The 19,924-nt window shown below is 42.0% G+C and overlaps 1 protein-coding gene across 12 annotated transcripts in view; it reads right to left on the reverse strand.

Annotated features, from left to right (window-relative positions):
- BNC2 (basonuclin zinc finger protein 2) overlaps positions 1 to 10,218 on the reverse strand; it is a 455,794-nt gene extending 445,576 nt beyond the window's left edge. For 10 of the 12 annotated variants that reach the window (XM_035306273.3, XM_078369605.1, XM_054256362.2 and 7 more), the window contains exon 1: positions 10,116 to 10,218. In XM_035306273.3, coding sequence (XP_035162164.1) covers positions 10,116 to 10,118 — 3 coding nt within the window. In that variant the 5' untranslated portion in view covers positions 10,119 to 10,218. Of the gene's footprint in view, positions 1 to 9,812 lie in introns of all 12 variants that reach the window. The other 2 variants (XM_078369631.1, XM_078369619.1) reach the window with 1 other exon arrangement.
- Positions 10,219 to 19,924: the final 9,706 nt, after the last annotated feature.

Below are 19,924 nucleotides of genomic sequence, written 5' to 3' on the forward strand. Positions count from 1 at the left end.
TACATTTTACATTTGTTTTTACCATAATCAAAATTGTTTTTTAAAAAAGCAAGGGCTAAGAAACTAAGAATACTTAAAACAAGGGAACGAAGCTCACACTTCTCAGTTACAAAACTTAATACAAAGCTTCACTAGTCAAGACAGTGTGGTACTGGCACAAGGACAGACAAAAAGATCAATGGAACATAAGAGAAATTTCAGAAATAAATCCTTATGTATCATGGTCAATTAATTTTTGACAAGGGTGCCCAGACACTTCAATGGAGAAAAACTGTCTTCATCAAATAGTGCTGGGAACAACAGACATCCACATTCCAAAGAACGAAGTTGTACCCCTACCTCATACTATTTATAGAAATTAATCCAAATGGATCAAATGTCTATGAATCCACCCTGTAGGAGCTCAAACTGTAAGACACTAACAAGAAAACAGAGGTAAATCTTTGTGATCTTGGGTTAGACAATGATTTCTTAAGATAGCATACCAAGAGCAGAAACAACAACAAAAATGAATAAATTGGACTTCATCAACAATTTATGTGCTTGAAAGGGTACCATCAAAAATCAAAAGACAGCTGGGGTGGGGCATGGTGGCTCAAGCCACAAATCACAGCACTTTGGGAGGCCAAGACCAGCAGATCACCTGAGGCCAGGAATTAGAGACCAGCATGGCCATCACCTGTCTCCACTAAAAATACAAAAATTAGGCCAGGCACGGTGGCTCACGCCTGTAATCCCAGCACTTTGGGAGGCCAAGGCAGGTGGATCACGAGGTCAAGAGATCGAGACCATCCTGGTCAACATGGTGAAACCCCGTCTCTACTAAAAATACAAAAAATTAGTTGGGCATGGTGGCGTGTGCCTGTAATCCCAGCTACTCAGGAGGCTGAGGCAGGAGAATTGCCTGAACCCAGGAGGCGGAGATTGCGGTGAGCCAAGATCGCACCATTGCACTCCAGCCTGGGTAACAAGAGCGAAACTCCATCTCAAAATAAATAAATAAAAATAGAAAATAATACAAAAATTAGCCAGCCATGGTGGCACGTGCCTGTAATCCCAGCCATTCGGGAGGCTGAGGCAGGAGAACTGCTTGAACCCAAGAGGCAGAGGTTGCAGTGAGACAAGATCAAGCCACTGCACTCCAGCATGGGTGACAGAGTGAGATTCTGTCTTAAAAAAAACAAAAAAAAAAAAAGACAGCCAGGCACAATGGCTTATGCCTATAATCTCAGCATTTTGGGGGGTCAAGGAAAGAGGACCTCTTGAGGCCAGGAGTTTCAGACCAGCCTGGGCAACATGGTAAGACTCTGTCTCTGCAAAATAATACTAAAAAAGTAATCAGGCATGGTGGCTTGCATTTGTAGTCCCAACTACTAGGGGAACTGAAGCAGGAGTATTTCTTGACCCCAGAAGTTCAAGGCTGCAGTGAGCCATGATCAATTACACCACTGCATTCCAACCTGCACAAAAGAGCTAGACCCTGTCACTTAAAAAAAAAAAAAAAAGACAACCCACAGAATAGGAGAAAGTATTTGCAAACCTTACACCTAGTATAAGGCTTTTACTCAAAATATATAAACAGCTCTTAGAACTCCACAATAAAAAGACAAATAACCCAGTTGAAAAATGCGCAATGGAGACATGTCTGTTTTCCAGAAAAGATACACACATGTCCAATAAACTCTTAAGATGCTCAGCATCACTAGCCATGAGGCAAATGCATATCAAAACTACACTGACATACCACTTCATGCTCATTAGGATGATTCAAATAACAAGATACTACTTGATACCCATTAAGACAGTTAAAATAAAAAGACAATAATAAGTGTTGAGGAGGATGTAGAGAAACTGGAAATATTATACACTATTGGTTGGAAAGTAAAAGGCTGCAGTTGTGCTGAAAAACAATTTGGAAATTCCTCAAAAAGTTAAAAGTAGATATGCCATACTACCCAATGATTCTACTCTTGAGCATATACCCAAGAGAAATGAAAATATTTTGCTACAAAAAACTTGTACATGAATGTTCAGGACAATATTACTCAAAATAATAAACAGTGGAAACAACCCAAATGTGCATTAATTGAATAGGTATCTAAGAGGTAATATATTCATAAAATGGAATATTAATGTACATTTTAAGTGGGTGAATTATATCTCAATAAGGGTAATAAAATAGCAAACTGCTATAATTATATAGTCTTACCATACAAAATATAAAATGTATACATTGGAAAGGCACTTAGAAATTACCAAACTCACTTGACTTACAAATGAGAGAACAGAGGCTTTCAAAAGTAGGTGGTATAGAACAAGGCCTCAGAGTGGAGAAACCTCATTTCACTGTTGCTGCCCAGGCTGCAGTGAAATGGCGCGATCTCAGCTCATCACAACCTCCGCTCCCGGATTCAAGTGATTCTTCTGCCTCAGCCTCCTGAGTAGCTGGGATTATAGGCATGCACCACCATACCCAGCTAATTTGGTATTTTTAATAGAGATGGGGTTTCTCCATGTTGGTCAAGCTGGTCTCAAACTCCCAACCTCAGGTGATCTGCCTGCCTCGGGCTCCCAAAGTGCTGGAATTACAGGCATGAGCCACCCTGCCTGGCCTCTTCAACAATTTTTAAGAGGTCATGAGATCATGGCCAAGTCCTATGGCTCATGCCTGTAATCCCAGCACTTTGGGAGGCTAAGGTGGGTGGATCACCTCAGGTCAGGAGATCAAGACCAGCCTGGCCAACATGGCAAAACCCAAATTCTACTAAAAATACAAAAATTAGCCAGACGTTGTGGTGTGGGGCTGTAAGCCCAGCTTTGTGTGAGGCTGAAACAGGAGAACTGCTCCAACCCAGGAGACAGAGGTTGCAGTGAGCTGAGATCATGCCACTGTACTCCAGCCTGGACAACACAGCAAGACTCTGTCTCAAAAAATTAAATTAAATTAAATTAAATTAAATTAAATTAAATAAAAAAGAAAGAGATCATTTGAGAATGGCTGGAGAACACAACAGTCTTCACAAGGTCAGCAGTTCAAGACCACCCTGACCAACATAATGAAACGCCTTCTCGACTAAAAATACCAAATTAGCCAGGCATGGAGGTGCATGCCTGTAATCCCAGCTACTAGGGAGGCTGAGGCAGCAGAATTGCTTGAACCCACGAGGCGGAGGTTGTGGTGAGCCGAGATTGTGCCATTGCGCTCCAGCCTAGGCAACAAGAGTGAAACTCCGTCTCAAAAAAAAAAAAAAAGAAAGAAAGAAAGAAATTGGAGAACCCCAAAAGAGTTTGGAAAACTGATAAAATCTGTTGAAATCAGGAGACAAAAATATTTTATTTACCCTCAGTAACAAAGGTTCTCCTAGTTAAAAAAAAATTTGGGTAAAGAGGGACAAACATATTATAATGTATCATTTTCTACTCTAGTATTTTGAGAATTCTTAAAAAGGTAATTCTACTCATCTCTAAGATATTAAAATAATATTTTACAATACAAAATTTACAAATATTTTATTTATGATTGAAAATGACCATACTGTCCTCCTTTTTCTGCTCTGCATCCAGTCAATTAAACAAATGCATTTCTAAAGAACCAGGCTATGCTAGAGGAAAATCAAAGGGGGAAAACAGCAAAGGAAAATTAAAAGGCTACATTATTTTTACACAGATTTTAAAACATAGGTATGACACCTATGAAATATCTTTCAATTATTCTCTAGGTATGTAAACAGATAAACTGCTAATAGATCCATTCATTTATAAGATTTAGTCGGTACTAAAAATAGTTTTGTTAGTCACCAGAAATATTGCTTTTGTCCTCTGAAAGATTTAAAAAAAGAAAGTAAGACTTTTCATTGCTGTCAAATGTATTCAATTTTCCCCTCAAATGAAGTTTAGATGAAAACAATGTGACTGACAAGCCCTGCACAAGCAAATCTTGGCAACCCTCAACTCTGTCTATCTCCTTGGCCTGTTAAGCAAAATTCCTTCACAAACTGTTGGTCTTTGCAATAACTCCTACAAAGCTCATTACTGCCAGCGTCGGCCTATCCCCCATGTTGTGCATTTATCCCTGGGATGCATATCAACATGTGGCACATGTCCTTGACACACACAGAAGAGCTGCACCCCAGGACAGCAGCATGCACGACAATAGTGTCGACTCTTACTTTTTTATGGTTGCTGGGATGTAACCGAGAAATCTAATAACTGTGACAGTGGGGCCTTTCGGTTTTTCCTTGCCTTTCCAGACAGTGAAGCTGCACAGACACTAATGAAAGGTTAAATGAATAGGAATAGTTGACAAGAGGTACAATAAAGAAGGAGCTTGGTAATCCACAGACACTGAGCAGAGATCCTTGACTCAAGCAGAGAAAGGACAGCACATCGTCGAGTCACAATATTTAAAACAGCTTGCTATACACAGAGGCTTTTGTGTCTGGGTACACGTCTGGCTTTGGACTAAAAAAAAAAAAAAAGATACTGAAAGGGAATTTCAGCATGGGGCACTTTGGCAAATATAAGGTCATTATAAGAGAAAAATGTTTTGTGTGGGTTGTTACATCTTTGTAATAAACACAAAAAAGCAGGGACTATGAACTCATGAACCACAAGTTCCAAGACAATACTGTACACTTTGACAACTATTTAATACTGTATCTAGAAGGCTGGCTTGATGCTATTCCCACTGGTAAAATACATACATAGTGAGTCATTTAGGAGTTTCACATTCTGCCTTCCTTATGGAAGAATTCCTGACACTCATCTTATTAGAGTTTTATAGTCAAATTCTAGTCTTTAGTGAACGTAATTTGTTACAAATACTACCAAAACTCTCAAAGCCATCTTCCACTCACTGCAAAACTTCGCAGCAGTTACTCCAAGGAAGCTGAATTTATCATGCTAGCAATTTTTGAAGTATAAGGCAAACTTTTTGTAATTTTAAGTGATTGTGACTGTGAAATGTCCTCAACTAGAATTCTTAATTATTGAACCTATTATTTTTTAGTGCCCTTCTCACTATATCTTAAGGGAAGGTTGTATTCCTTAGGAAGTTTATTTTAAATTATAATAGCAAAATAATTTAAATCACCAAGAAAAAAAATACTCTAGCATGTCAAAGAGAAAACTGAGCAAAAAGAACAAAACTGACGTTGTTAAACACAGATATTTTTAAAGGAAAAAAGTTATGACTATGGCAAAAACTTAAAGAATGATATGTCTGTAATATTCTTATGCATATGCATTGAGTTAGAATACAGGTTCACAACAAATGGTAAAAGCATACTGAGAACATATTTCAAAACAAGGGAGGCTCTTTGAACAGCCAAATTAAATTATAGCTGAACTCTTGAGTGTACTGAGGGTTCTAATAAGCAACAAATAAAGACTTTCATTGGCTAGCAACATAATGAGAGCTACTGTGCAAAAGATTTTAAGAAGGACAAATCTGGGTAGTTTATCTCACTGGATTATTTTATTTACTTAAATAATAAATATGTTTGTCCAAAGTAATGCTCCAAAAACTAGTATATAAATATTAAAGTGCAATTATGATCAATGACTCTTTAACATAAACATATCACAAATGTTAGTGAAAAGTTATAAATATCAAATTAAATGACAATTACTGAATGCAATATCATTTAAGTCCTATTTAACTTATTTTTTAATCCCTAGTAAGTCAGGTTTATAAATGGTTTACCACTTATGCTTATAACAGGAAGCATTTATTTTAAATAAAATTTCTCTCTGGAATACAGCAGTTGTATGTAGAACTACTCCAAAACCATCATTTACAGAAAAGGAGTTGTGCTTCATAAACTAAAAGAAGTTAACTCACTTCTCAGTGATTTGGTGGGAAGTTACTTTTAATAGAACTCTGAAGGCTGACCTCCTAAAACGAGAATAATTCCTTCAGTTGACAAAAACTACAAACAGTAGTTAGTCAAACCAAAACACTTAAAATATAGTATCTGATTGCATTTTGCCTGCTCTTCAATCACCTCAAAGGCAAAAGCCTAGAAAGCTTAGCTGACACCTTGACTGTTCTTGTAGTTCTTTTGCTTCTGTCACTGCTTAAAAAAAAAAAAAGGAAAGAAAGAAAGAAAAACCATAATGGCACCTCCCAGCCTAAACACTGAGCCAGTATTCATTACCTTCTCTTTTTGTGCAACATTCTGATTGCCAGAGTGTTTTTTAAACCTTAAGTCTGTCTAATAAAATCATGAGGCTCCCTCTAGCTCTTCAGATGGGAGTTTACTAACCAATGATACTATATAACTCCCATCCAACAGGAAAGATTCAAGGAAGCTGCCTCCCATTCCACAAGAAATGTTTTCAACTCTGTTTCTCGTAAGGATGTGGATGGTAAATGAGACCATCTGCTGAGTAAATCAGAAGGCATTGCTCCTTATATATTTATCAAGTTAAGAATCTATTAACTGCTTCCAACCTAAGCTTTATGTATAAAATTCTATAGTGAAACTTTAATCTGTTTAAACCATACAACTTAAATTTACCCATCCTGTCTAAAATTAATTTTAATGTCAAAAAACAAGTAACAACATGTATGAACATCCACAAAAATTCAAATTTGTGGTCTGGTCTCAGTTTTAAACATCTATATTTAAATGCAGAATCTCAAAAATTCAGAAAAAAAAACACTTCATTAACTGTATCTGTAGGGTTTATATAAAACAAAGATACTAATAATTTGTAGAAAACATTTTCATGTATCATAATATTTACATACAACACTAGTATAATGACTTTTTTATTGCTTAATCTTTCCTGCAATTTAGTATTGGATATTTGGGGGTCGTAGCTGTTTAGAAGGCTATAAATAATATAGTTGAAGTATGCCATCTTACAATAACCAAAAATGTCACACTGTCAACTGGCAAATTATCTCAAACAAGTGAATGTGAACAAAACTAAATTGAACTCCTCATACTCACTAAGGCCATCTTCCAAATATTTAAGGAATATTTAAAATCGTGCTGAACCCTTAACTCTAAAATTAAAAGTAAAGGAAACCACTAACTTCAAGTCATCATCTATTTTGGACTCCTCTAATATAAGAAATATTCCCAGGCACAACAACAAAAAGAATAGCTCCCTCTACCCCCCACCCCCACCCCTTTTTGAGCCAGTGTCCAATTTCTTCTTTTCTGAACAGCTGTATTATCCAACTTAAGTTGCTCTGCTAATTTCAGTCCCACAAGGACTAACTTGGAAGGCAAAAAAAAATACAAGAAAAGATCAATTTGCTGGGAAAGATCAAATGAGAAAACTGTGGGGACAGCACCAGGTCAGCGTGTGGAGAACTAAGCAGACCTGTTCTTCATTAACTGCAGCTCTCTGGGGATGTCACACACTACCTGTCCGTGGGCTTTATTGAACCGCCTAACCCGCCTCTCTGTTCCATTCTTCTGGGCCCAAGTGAATCATATCCTGCTGCTGACAAGTTAGCAGGGGACTGCGGCTGCAACATGAAAGTACTTTTCTTTCTTGTCTAAATCAGGCAGATTTTTGAAAAGACGACACAGCATTGACTCGTGACATGGCAAGATGAAACGAGAGGTCTGGGCCGGTCTTGGAGCTGTGCAGATAAAAGTAATCAAATGACACTCCTGGAATGCAAATTGGCATTCTTGACTGCAGCAATTGCACAACCATGAAACATCCCTGACAGCAAGCAAGATTAGGACAAAATGTTATGTAAAGCACTGAACTCAAGAACTCTCACTTGAAAATTCAAACTGTAACACTTACATTTTAATATAGCAATAGTCAGCTCTGCTTTTGTCTGCTTCTTTTTGTAACTGCATATCCCTATCTGACAGATATCTTACATCTCAAATAGAGGGGGAAAATCAGATTTTAGGAATGTACTGCTATTAATATTTTCTTAATATTAATTGCAAACTATCATGTACAGCTGATTTTTATTCAAAGTCTTACATGCAAACACCACCCAACTTAATATTCTCAAGGGGAAAAAAGTTTCAGCCCTTTCTCAAAAGATACTCAAAATAAAGTTCATGTTCAAGCTTACTATTACTTCCCTCAGGTAAAGATACTCCTGCACTTTGGTAAAGTGATTAGCAATCTGGATTTTTAATACAGTGTGCTCTGGGAACTAAGAACTTCATTAAGATTGAACAGTTTAAATGAAACAGCTACAAATATAATATAAAACACAGATACTCTCCAAAGGTGCACAAGGGATTGTGTGTGTGTATGCGCACGTGTGTGTTTGAGTCCAAAAAGTTCTGTTAACTTGTACAAGGGCTCACTACTAAGGTACATCTTCAGATCAGACACACTAAGTAACAGTGCCAGAAATAAATTCCTCCCACTTAAAGCATGTATGCATGTTCGCAGTAACATCTGAAACTGCAGAATACAAAGCAGTAGAAAGCAAACAGGCTTAGCCACAGTTCAAAGTGATTAGTATATGGGAATAAATGTGTAGATAAGTAGTTAATATATATGTGTAGACAAATAGTTAACACAGGCTTTATCCAAAGGGAAGAAAAGTAATACCTGCAACTGGCTTTTACAGTGTTTTTGTGTAAAATGCCCGTTAGAAGAAAAACACTCAAGCTCTAAATAGATATATTTAATATTCTGTTTTGATGTCTCACTGAAACACAGCTTTCAACAATTCCAAGTGTCCACGAAGTACATAAAAAATAATAAAACAGGCCACTTTCTGCCACTTTAATCCTGGGCATACAGGATTATTTTATGATGTCTTTTGTACATCAGTTTTACAACAGCTTGACTCTAGGGTAAATGGAAACCATCATAAATCGCATGCTGCTTTCAAAACCACTTTAATTTCTGTCAGCGTTACTGTAACCACAGTCCTGGGCTCACGCTTTTGTGTGTGTGCGCGCGCGCCTGCATTTGACAGTCGCATCTCCTACACTCCAGTTGTGACTTTGATCACTGAAACAAGAGATGTCACATTAGAGAGAAGGGAAGAGGAAAAAATGCCAACCCGCTATCTCACCTCTATTCTTATAGTTCCCTCTACATATGGAACACACTATGTCAGATCCCCAAGTGGGGGCAACAATAGCGACGCTGGGTGGAAGCAAACTAAAAAGAAGGGAGTGGTCAAGCCCCATTTCTAACAAATCACTTCCCCGAAAGCGGACAGAGCGGCTCATCACCAGGCGAACTAATTGCAGCCTTCCTCGCTGCAGAGAAGTCGCTTCGAGTAGAAGGACTGTGCTGGAGTCTTGCTTCGCAAAGCCAGCCCATCTCCTCCACCATTGGCACTTGGAAGTTTTTTTCACCCTTAAACCCACTTCACAGGGGATTTCACCTAGGGTTTTTCAACATACAGTTTTTTACTCTACTCTCTCCGCAGGCCCGAAATCCCACCCTCCAGTCAAGGTGCAAGTAAAACAAATCGGCTCCTATAGAATTGCACTTCGAAAAAAGCCGTCTCTCTGCAGGGTTCATTTTCCTACCCCGCGTTCTGCACCTTCTCGGTGAAGCCTGCAGGAGCATTTCCTCCCATCTCCATTTACCACGCCAAGGTTCCGAACGTGCAGAAGAGGGGAGGGGAAGAGCCGACGCGCCGGGCCCGGGCGGCTGCGCCCCAGCGCACCCGGCACACACGCCCAGCCGCCGGCCCCTCACTCGGCGGCAAGTTGTAAAAGTTGCCGTAGGTCTCAGCCGCCTTCCTCTCCGCCCTGAGCTCCAGCCAGCGCTCCATTCATCCCCGCTCCCTTCCACCTCGTCCCCCCGGCCCGTCCCCAACTCCCTGGAGCCTCCCCTCTCCAGCTGCTCACCTTCGCGCGGAAGCCGCGAGCGAGGCCGACCTTGACGAGCCCCCTCACACGCGCACCCTCCCACCTGGAGCTCGCCTCGGAAACTTGGGGCCAAGTTTAGGGGAAGACACCAGGAGCGCAGCGGGAACCAGGTCGGACCCGGGGTTTTCGTCCCCGGCCCGCCCTCCTCAGCGTACCCTTACCCCTCGCGCCGCGAGGCGGAGGGCGGACACGGCCCCCGGGCGGCCCCGGTGGCGCTCCGGCGCGGGGGTCATTTCTGACGAAGTCTAGAATAAAAAGGGAAGGAGGGGAGAAACTTCTTACCATCTCGGCATGCTGGTTGTCAAGTGCAACCCCCGCCTCTTGGTCTCCTCTTAGCGGCCGCGCCTGGACCAGCCCCTCGGCCGCCGCTGGCTCCCTCCGTCTCGGCCTTTCTCTCCCTCCCCCTCCGAGTTCCTCCGGGCCGCCGCTCTCGCCGCCTCCGCCTCCCAGCCCGCCCGCGCGCGCCCTCGCCGCGGCCCCTCGGCGCTCAGGTGACTGATTTACACTCGCGCCGGGGTCGCGCTCGCGCCCCGAGTCCCAGCCGGCACGGTTCCCCGGCCTCTCTTCGGGACAAAAAAAAAAAAAAGGAACGAAGGAACGGCCTGTCCCGGGAGGGGGCTGCCCTGCTCACGGGAGGCGGGGGACCGGCGGGCGAGGTGACCTCGGCGCTCGTGCAAGCCCACAAGTTTTCCTCTCTCTGCAGAACTGTCGTGACTACAATGTTGCTTCCCTTTTGCAAAATAAAAGTCGGCTGGTTGTGTTGTTTGTCCTCAGAGGTCCACGGGCTTAGGGAAGGAAGATGTATGTTTCTCCCTCCCCCCGCCCTGGGACTTGTTTGGGCTTCTTGTTTGTTTGGGGTTTTTCTCGCTCTCTTTCTGGGGATGGAAAAACAACTTTCTTGGGATGGAAAAACAACCCTGGCGCCCCCCCACCTCCACCGGGGCTGCGGGCGTGGAGGTGGAGGTGGCCGCTAGCGCCCAGCTGTCACAAAAAAAAAAAAAAAAGCGGGGCGGGGGTGGGGAGCGGAGGGAAGGAGAGGCGAGGAGGCTGCGAAACGCCGAGGAAAGGGCGCGAACTTTATTCCGACTGCAGCAAACCGCGGCGGCTCTTTCCTTTTCGGGCAGGCTGGCGTCTGGGTCCCCTTTGACCAGTTCCTCCTCCCCAAGCCCGCACGCCCCCTCCTGCCCTGCCCCTTCCACGGCGTCCCTGCCGCTGCCGCCCCGGCTCCCCGCGCCCCTCTCAGCCCAGCTCCTATGCGCGCCGCTGGGGAGAAGGCGAGGGAGGCAGAGGAAAACCCAAGGGCCAGAAACCCGGGACTAGAACGTGCTGGTAGAAAAGGCCAAAAGTTGCGCGCAGCTGAGGGAAAAAAGTTTCTGGTGGCAGCGCGTCTTGTGCCGGCCCAGACGCCGGCTTCCTTCCCCTTCCCCTTGGTCTGGGCCGCGGGCCTCGGGCTGGAGAGGAAGGAGGCTGTCGCGCCCGCGAGAGAAACAAGTCACATCTGTGGGTGACACTCAGCCGACCCAAGTCACCCTGCCCTGGAGACTCAGAAACGCCTGCTGCAGGCTGAGCGCGCACATGCTTGCAGCTGAAGGACATTTCTTAAATGCAGGCAAAACACACTCCCCGGCCGCAAGAATGGGGCGGAGGTGGAGGGGAGCTTAATCATCATCATCTAACTAACGTACGTTTTGTGCCAAAAACATCTCCGCGTTGTGCAGATTTATCATAGCTAGAGCAAACTTTCTGCTTATCTGACATGAGAGGAAGGCATAGGTTTCAAGCATACTCCCTGAGCACTAAGAAATCAGAGAATGGGGAAGACTTGGCAGAACAACAGGTTTGGTTACCGGTTCCTACTGAAAAGTGCGAATCATCCATTCTTCCTTTCTCTGGTCCTCAAATGGAGAGAGAGAGAGAGACTACTTAATTACATTCAGAGGCCAGAATTAAATTCCTTTGAAAATATGTAGCCTTGGAATTACATGGTATTATTTTCTTTGCACAGTCTGGTCTTAGTTTAATATAATTTTTCACAATAACTAATGTTAAAAAATTTTTTCGGGAGCCGCTGATGAGTCCCAAGTAGCCACAGCTGTCTTGAAAATGTGATCAGGCGGCTGGGCGTGGTGGCTCATGCCTGTAATCCCAGCACTTTGGGAGACTGAGACGGGTGGATCACCTGAGACCAGCCTAGCCAACATGGAGAAACCTTGTCTCTACTAAAAATATAAAAATTTGCCGGGTGTGGTGGCGGCCGCCTGTAGTCCCAGCTGCTCGGGAGGCTGAGGCAGGAGAATTGCTTGATCCCAGGAGGCGGAGGCTGCAGTGAGCCGAGATAGTGACACTGCACTCCAGCCTGGGCGACAGAGCGGGATTCTGTCTCACCAAATTCCTGACCGTTTCCTGGCCCCTTCAAAGAAGATTTCAAGTCACTTCTGTGTTTGTGGATTCTGTGCATCATTTTGTTGTAGAAAAATGTGACTTGTAAACAATTCTCCCATATTATTTATCGTAAATACCTTAGAGTTCTGGTCACAGGTTACATCTGGAGGTTTCCAATGACAGACAAGATTACTTCTCGCTACAGCATAAATCAAAGTATAGACTAGATCTCCCAGCAACCATCCATATATATATACTTAAGTGCATGTTATCTAAGAAGGCTCATCTTTAAGTGATTTGATTAAGGTGTAGAGCATGTTCCCTTATTCTCTAAACATAACTGTAACATCATCCTGTAGTTTGCAGAAACTGATTACACAAGGGATAATGATGACCAAATGTGCATTTTGAACAACTGAGGATCATCACAAGAATTTTCCAGAAATGAGCCAAGTTCCGATATGTTTTTCTTGCATCATGGAGAGATGAGAAAATCTAGTTGCTAATTTGAGTCATTACCCATACGAATCCATTCACACACTTACCGCTTTGGATAAGTGACAGATCAGCAATTGCCAAACAATTGTATTCACACAGTGCATTTTTGGCTGAGCACCTACACTGGCCAACATGCAGAAGTTATTCCACATCAAGCAACCTGTAATTTACGTTCCCCTGATTGGTTCCAGATCTGTCTGTTTTTGATGTTAGCATACAAACAATTTATGTGAGGCAAGATGCGTCTATTTGGGATCTTGTGCCTTTCTGGAGAGTCATCCTGATAAAAATGGGGAATGTGTTAGGCTGAAGAGCTGTGCTTGGAAAAGGTGGAAGAATTTACAGAAGGAAGCAAAGCTTAGCATTTAAGAGGACTCCACAGTCTCATTTCCTCTAGTGGTCTATATGGCAATTGGAATAAAACTTTAAGTCCTTTTTGCATCCTGAAACACCTGAATGATCTACACCTGCCTGACTTTTTCTGTTTTATTCCATTTGTTCATTACCATGGTGGACTACCCTCAAGTCACACTGCCTTGCTGTCTGTTCCTCTAACTTGCAAAGCTCCTTCCTGCTCTTTGCCCCTGCTGTTCTCTCTACCTGGAGTGTTCTCCCAAGTTTTCCAATGATTCCTTCTTATCATTTATATCTCAGCTCTAACAGCAATTCTGCAGACTCTAGTTTAAATACCTCTTGGCCCACCACCCCAAACCCCCCTCATACTTCCTGTTATTACTTATTTTATATCACTTATCAATATCTGAAACTGTCTTCTTAGTTTATGTGTTTATGATTTTTCTTCAATTAAAATGCAAGGTCCACAAGGGAAACGACTGTGCTGCAGGTCCTTGAATAATAATTGTTTCATTCAACACCCTTTTGTTATAAGGCTGAGAAAAAAAATAACTGATTCCCAGCCAGGGCCACTGTCTGTGTGGCATTTGCACATTCTCCCCATTGTCTGCATGGGTTCCCTCCCGATGCTCCAGTTTCTTCCCACATCTCAAAGACGTGCCCCTTGGGTTCACTGCAGTATCTACATGGTCCCAGTGTAAGTGATTGTGAGTGTGTGTGAGTGTGCCCCTTACGGACTGATGTCCTGTCCAGGGTTGGTTCCTGTCTTGTGCCCTGAGCCATCCAGATAGGCTCCAGCCACCTGCACCCCTGAACTGGAGTAATTGGGTAAATATTTTAATTATCTGGCTGACACAGTAGCTCACACCTGTAATCCCAGCACTTTGGAAGGCCAAGGTGGGCAGATCACTTGAGATCAGGAGTTTTGAGACCAGCCTAGCCAACATGGTAAAAGCCCATCCCTACTAAAAATACAAAAAAATTAGCTGGGCATGGTGGCGTGTGCCTGCAATCCCAGCTACTGGGAGGCTAAGGCAGGAGAATTGCTTGAACCTGGGAGGAGAAGGTTACAGTGAGCCAAGATCAGCTACTGCACTGCAGCCTGAGTAACAAAGACTCCTCTCTCAAAAAAAAATTATAATTATCCAAATTGTTTTATTAATCTCTCTTAAGTGTATGTATAGCTCACATTTATTTCAATGTTTCAATATTAGAAGTATATTGGGGTCTTTATTTCGGAGTTCCATGATGTTTGGTGACCAGAAATACCCTGCAGGAAATTAACTCTTTATATTAGCTGGTGGTAAAATGGGTTGTGCTCAGTGTTGTTTTGCTTAAGAGTCACAGTTTCCAGGAACATATGGATGACAACATTAAGTGAGGACTTGGTTCACTTATATAGCCTCAGTCCATAAAACAATGCCAGGCACAAAATAAACTCTTTTAAGTATTATTTGAATTGATGAAGAAATGTCAAGATGATTACAGTGTATTGATCTGATGACCTTAAGGCCAAACAAGTTCACTGTAAGAATATGAGGGGAAAAAAAGAGCTTTTTCTTTTGGAGAATGTAGCAAACACTGTTGACTTTTTATACTAGCCACACTCAGTGTGGTCTTGGGACCCCTAAGGATCACCAACACCCTTTAGGAGGTCCATGAAGTCAAAACTATTTTTATTACAATCCTGGAAGTTGTTTACCTTTCTTGATTTCTCTTCTGGGTATACAGTGGAATTCAATGATAATTTAACAGGTGGTATCACAACAGACTGAATGTAGAAGCAGATATGAGAACCCACCTGTCTTTTATTATATCAGCTATTAAAGAAATTTGCCAAAAATGTAAATCAGTGCACTCTTCTAATTTTTTTTTTTTTTTTTTTTGAGATGGAGTCTCTCTGGGTCGCTCAGACTGGAGTTCAGTGGCACAATCTCGGCTCACTACAACCTCTGCCTCCCAAGTTCAAGTGATTCTCCTGCCTCAGCCTCCCAAATAGCTGGGACTCAGGTAGGCACCACCACACCTGCCTAATTTTTGTGTTTTTGGTAGAGATGGAGTTTCACTATGTTGGCCAGTTTAGTATCGAACTACTGACCTCAGGTTATCCACCCACTTTGGCCTCCCAAAGTGTTGGGATTACAGGCGTGAACCACCATACCCGGCCTGTTTTTTTGTTCTCCATGTTAAAATATGAGTATATATTTATTTCCTGTTGCTGCCATGATAAATTACTGCAGAGTTAGAGAATTAAACAACACAAATTCATTCGGGCCGGGCACAGTGACTCATGCCTATAAATCTAGCAGTTTGGAAGGCCAAGGCAGGCAGATCTTGAGGTCAGGAGATGGAGACCATCCTGGCCAACATGATGAAACCCCGTCTCTACTGAAAATACAAAAATGGGCAGGGCGTGGCGGCTCAGGCCTATAATCCCAGCACTTTGGGAGGCCGAGGCGGGTGGATCACGAGGTCAAGAGATCAAGACCATCCTGGTCAACAAGGTGAGAAACCCCATCTCTACTAAAAATACAAAAATTAGCTGGGTATGGTTGCACGCCTGTAGTCCCAGCTACTCGGGAAGCTGAAACAGGAGAATTGCTTGAACCCAAGAGGGCGGAGGTTGCGGTGACCGAGATCGTGCCATTGCACTCCAGTCTGGGTAGCAACAGCAAAACCCCGTCTCAAAAAAAAAAAAAAATACAAAAATGAGCTGGCTGTGGTGGCGCAAGCCTGTAATCCCAGCTACTCAGTAGGCTGAGGCAGGAGAATCGCTTGAACCGGGGAAGAGGAGATTGCAGTGAGCCAAGATTGTACCACTACCCTCCAGCCTGGCGACAAAGCCAGACTGTGTCTCAAACACACACACACACACACACACACACACACTCATTATAATTTTAGAGATCAGAAATCTGAAATAGGTTTCACTAAACTAAAATGTGTTTGTGAGCCTTTTTTTTATTTTTTTTTTTGGCCAATCAGTTTTGAGCTTATGAGGTTGCTCAGGTTAGCCTTGAACTGATGACCTCGCCTTCGCGAGCGCCATGACCTCCGGCGGGAGCCACTTTGGACCCCGGAGCCTGTGTTTCTTATTGGAGTTCCTTGGGGAAAATCTATTTCCTTATTTCTTCCAGCTTCTAAAGGTCACCCCCATTCCTTGGTTTATGGCCCCCTTCCATCTTCAAAGCCTGTAGTAACAAGACATGTCTTTCTCATACCATATCCCACTGTGACACTGAGCCTTCTCCCTCCCTCTTTCAATTATAACTCCCGAAGTGATTACGCTGGGTTTATCTAGATAATTCAGGATAATCTCCCCATCTCAAGATCCTTGATTTAATCACATCTGCATATTTATAGGTTCAAGGGATTAGGTTATGAACCATCATTAGGGGTCATTATTTTGTCAACCACCATATAGTAACAAGTGATGGGTTTAATGTTGTTATTTTAAGTGAATTAAAAACTTTAAATTTTTTCTCATACAAGGAACATCAGTAGCTACTGATGTTTATCAACAAAAGCTCTTTGAATTATTCAATAATTTTTTTTTTGAGACAAAGTTTTCGCTCTTTTTGCCCAGGCAGGAATGCAATGGTGTGATCTCAGCTCTCTGCAACCTTTGCTTCCCGGGTTCAAGTGATTCTCCTGCCTCAGCCTCCTGAGTAGCTGGGATTACAAGCATGTGCCACCACACGTGGCTAATTTGGTATTTTTAGTAGAGATGCGGTTTCTCCATGTTGATCAAGCTGGTCTCAAACTCTGGACCCCAGGTGATCTGCCTGCCTTGGCCTCCTCAAAGTGCTGGGATTGAAGGTATGAGCCACTGTGCCTGGCCTCTTCAATAATTTTAAAAGGTCATGTGATCGTGGCCAGGCCTGGTGGCTCGCGCCTGTAATCCCAGCACTTTGGGAGGCCGAGGTGGGTGGATCACCTGAGGTCAGGAGTTCAAGATCAGCCTGGTCAACATGGCAAAACCCTGTCTCTACTAAAAATACAAAAATTATCTGGGTTTGGTGGCGGGCGGCTGTAATCCCAGCTACACAGGAGGCTGAGACAGGAGAATTGCTCCAACCCAGGAGACAGAGTTTACAGTGAGCTAAGATCATACCACTGCACTCCAGACTGGGCAACAGAACAAGACTCTGTCTCAAAAAGTAAAAAAACAAATAAAAAGAAAGAGATCATTTGAGAATGGCTGTTGAACACAAGAGTTAGTTTCTCTTCGGTGCCTCAGGTTAACTTAGATTGTTCTTTTTTTTTTTTTTTTCTTTTCTTTTTATTGAGACAGAGTCTCTCTGTGTCACCAGGTACCAGGCTGGAGTGCAGTGGTGTGATCTTGCCTTACTGCAACCTCTGCCTCCCGGGTTCAAGCAATTCTCCTGCCTCAGCCTCCCAAGTATCTAGAACTACAGGTGCGCACGCCACCACGCCAAGCTAATTTTTTGTATTTTTATTAGAGATAGGGTTTTGCCATGTTGGCCCGGATGGTCTCCATCTCCTGACCTCATGATCCTCCCGCCCCAGCCTCCCAAAGTGCTGGAATTACAGGCATGAGCCACCCCACCTGGCCGATTGTTCTAAATCCATTATGGTGGCCCTCTTCCCCTTTGGTGTCATTGGTTTAAGAATGAGCATGTTAGTTCTAGTCAATTAACAATGAGAGGAAGTCATTGGAGGGATGTCAGGGAAAGATTATGCTATTCATTAAAACTAAAAAAAAACCAAAATAACAGGAAATAGAGTGTCCTTTTTCTGCTCTGGATGTTAGTATGTGAGGCTGGAGTATCTCAAAGCAACTGTATCCACCTTGTGCCCAAAAGGGACCCCGCATACCTGGAATAATAGAGTGGGAAGGTGGTAAGCACCTGAACTCTTGATGATGTTACTGACTTACTGAATTAACTAACCCCAGATGCATGAAACTTCTTGGTATGTGATATAATCAATCCTCTTATGATTTAGTTTATTTTGAGGTTGCCTTTTTATTTATTGCAGCTTGACGCTTTCTAAATTACAGAGAAATGACATGTCTGTTTACAATTTCCATGTAGGAATTCCCTCCTGTCATTTCCTGTATTTTTTTTCAAATTCAGAGAAAACTCTATGAAGAAATCAGCAAAACGGCGAAAGTATTATCATCCCCTGTGAGAATTAAAAATTAACAGTCAACATAGAGATAATACTAGTTAGCATGAACTGAAGAGCAGGAAATGCTGACAGAGTGGAGTTAAGGTGACATTTTCAGAAGTGGTTACCATCTAATCAGTTTTATTTGTAGTTGGTGGCCACCTTAAGTGTGTGTTCCTCATCCAATGCTGTTGATGAGTCATTCTTGCAAATTAAGTAAACATAAGTTTATTGCATAAAATATTATTTACAAATCCTATGAGTTGTCTTTCAAGAAATAACATGTTTGGAAACAAAATAAGTCCTTACATTGACAGTTTCAACACAAGATTATGTGTAGTGCTCTTAACTTTTCTAGAAGATCCTGAATGTTACGTTATTCAAATACCACTCAATATATTCACCATAGACTACAGTTCTTTGTAAATAAAAAGAAAAAATATATAAATGTTGTGGGAAAAAATCTGAATTTTAAAAAGCAATTCAATTTCAATAGCAAAACCAAAATAAGAGCAGACAAAATATTGCCATTACTAAAAAAGAAAATGAGTTTATATGGAACAATTTATACACTAATAACAACTTTAGCATGTTTTCTGACTTTTATCAATTTGACCAATGTCAACAGGAAATGAAACAAGTTTTCTACCTATGGAAATTTTATCATGAAATCAAGATGAAGACTATTAGAACAATTGATGTTTTCTGTTTTAAATGTTTATTTTAACAATAGTAACTTTTAAATATTAAACCTGTGGCTTGCTTTTACAATTTTTAAATGTATTTTATTTATCATTGATGTTAATGCTTTCTGTTTTTTTAGTGTTTTCTATTACTAAATGTCCTTATCAAGTAGAGCTAATTTTTTCCCTTTTTTTTTTTTTCTGGAGATGGAGTCTTGCTCATTCTCCCAAGCTGGAGTGCAATGGCACAATCTAAGCTCACTGCAACCTTCACCTCCTGAGTTCACGTGATTCTCCTGCCTCTGCCTCCTGAGTAGCTGGGATACAGGTGCTCGTTACCATGCCTAGCTGATTTTTTGTTTGCCAGGCTGGTCTCGAACTCCTGATCTCAAGCAATCCACCCACCTTGGCCTCCCAAGGTGCTGGGATTACATGTGTGAGCCACTGCACCTGGCCCATGCCTGGCTAATTTTTGTATTTTTGTAGGGATAGGGTTTCACCATGTTGGCCAGGCTGGTCTCAAACTTCTGACCTCAGTTAATCCACCCGCCTTGGCCTCCCAGAGTGCTGGATTACAGGTGTGAGCCACCACGCCTGGCTGGTAGAGCTAATTTTTACATGTTATTGAAATATATAATCTTGGCACAATATATTGGTTCTTATACTAATAAGCTACACATTCATTATTACATTCTTTTATACAGGAAATCTTTGCAACACATAGTAGAATCCTATCACAAAAAAGATTTACTATTTATTATTATGATCATTATTGTTTAAAAAAATATATCAGTTTAGTGTTATAAAAAATACAGAATAACTCATGATGTTGGGAATCTTCATGAATTCGAATTTCTCATTTCTAAATCCTAAGATTAATATCTGCCAAGAATTTGAAAACACTAGATCTGTTTTTTCATATCAAAGTCTTTCAAAATTTCCCTACCCCGACATATTTTCACAAATCTGCATTATCGTATAGTTATCCATCAATCATTATGTGGATAAATGCAGTCATATTTACCCCTATCCCAAAATAGT

This window comes from Callithrix jacchus, chromosome 1 (assembly GCF_049354715.1).
Source record: "Callithrix jacchus isolate 240 chromosome 1, calJac240_pri, whole genome shotgun sequence".
Lineage (NCBI taxonomy): Eukaryota > Metazoa > Chordata > Mammalia > Primates > Cebidae > Callithrix > Callithrix jacchus.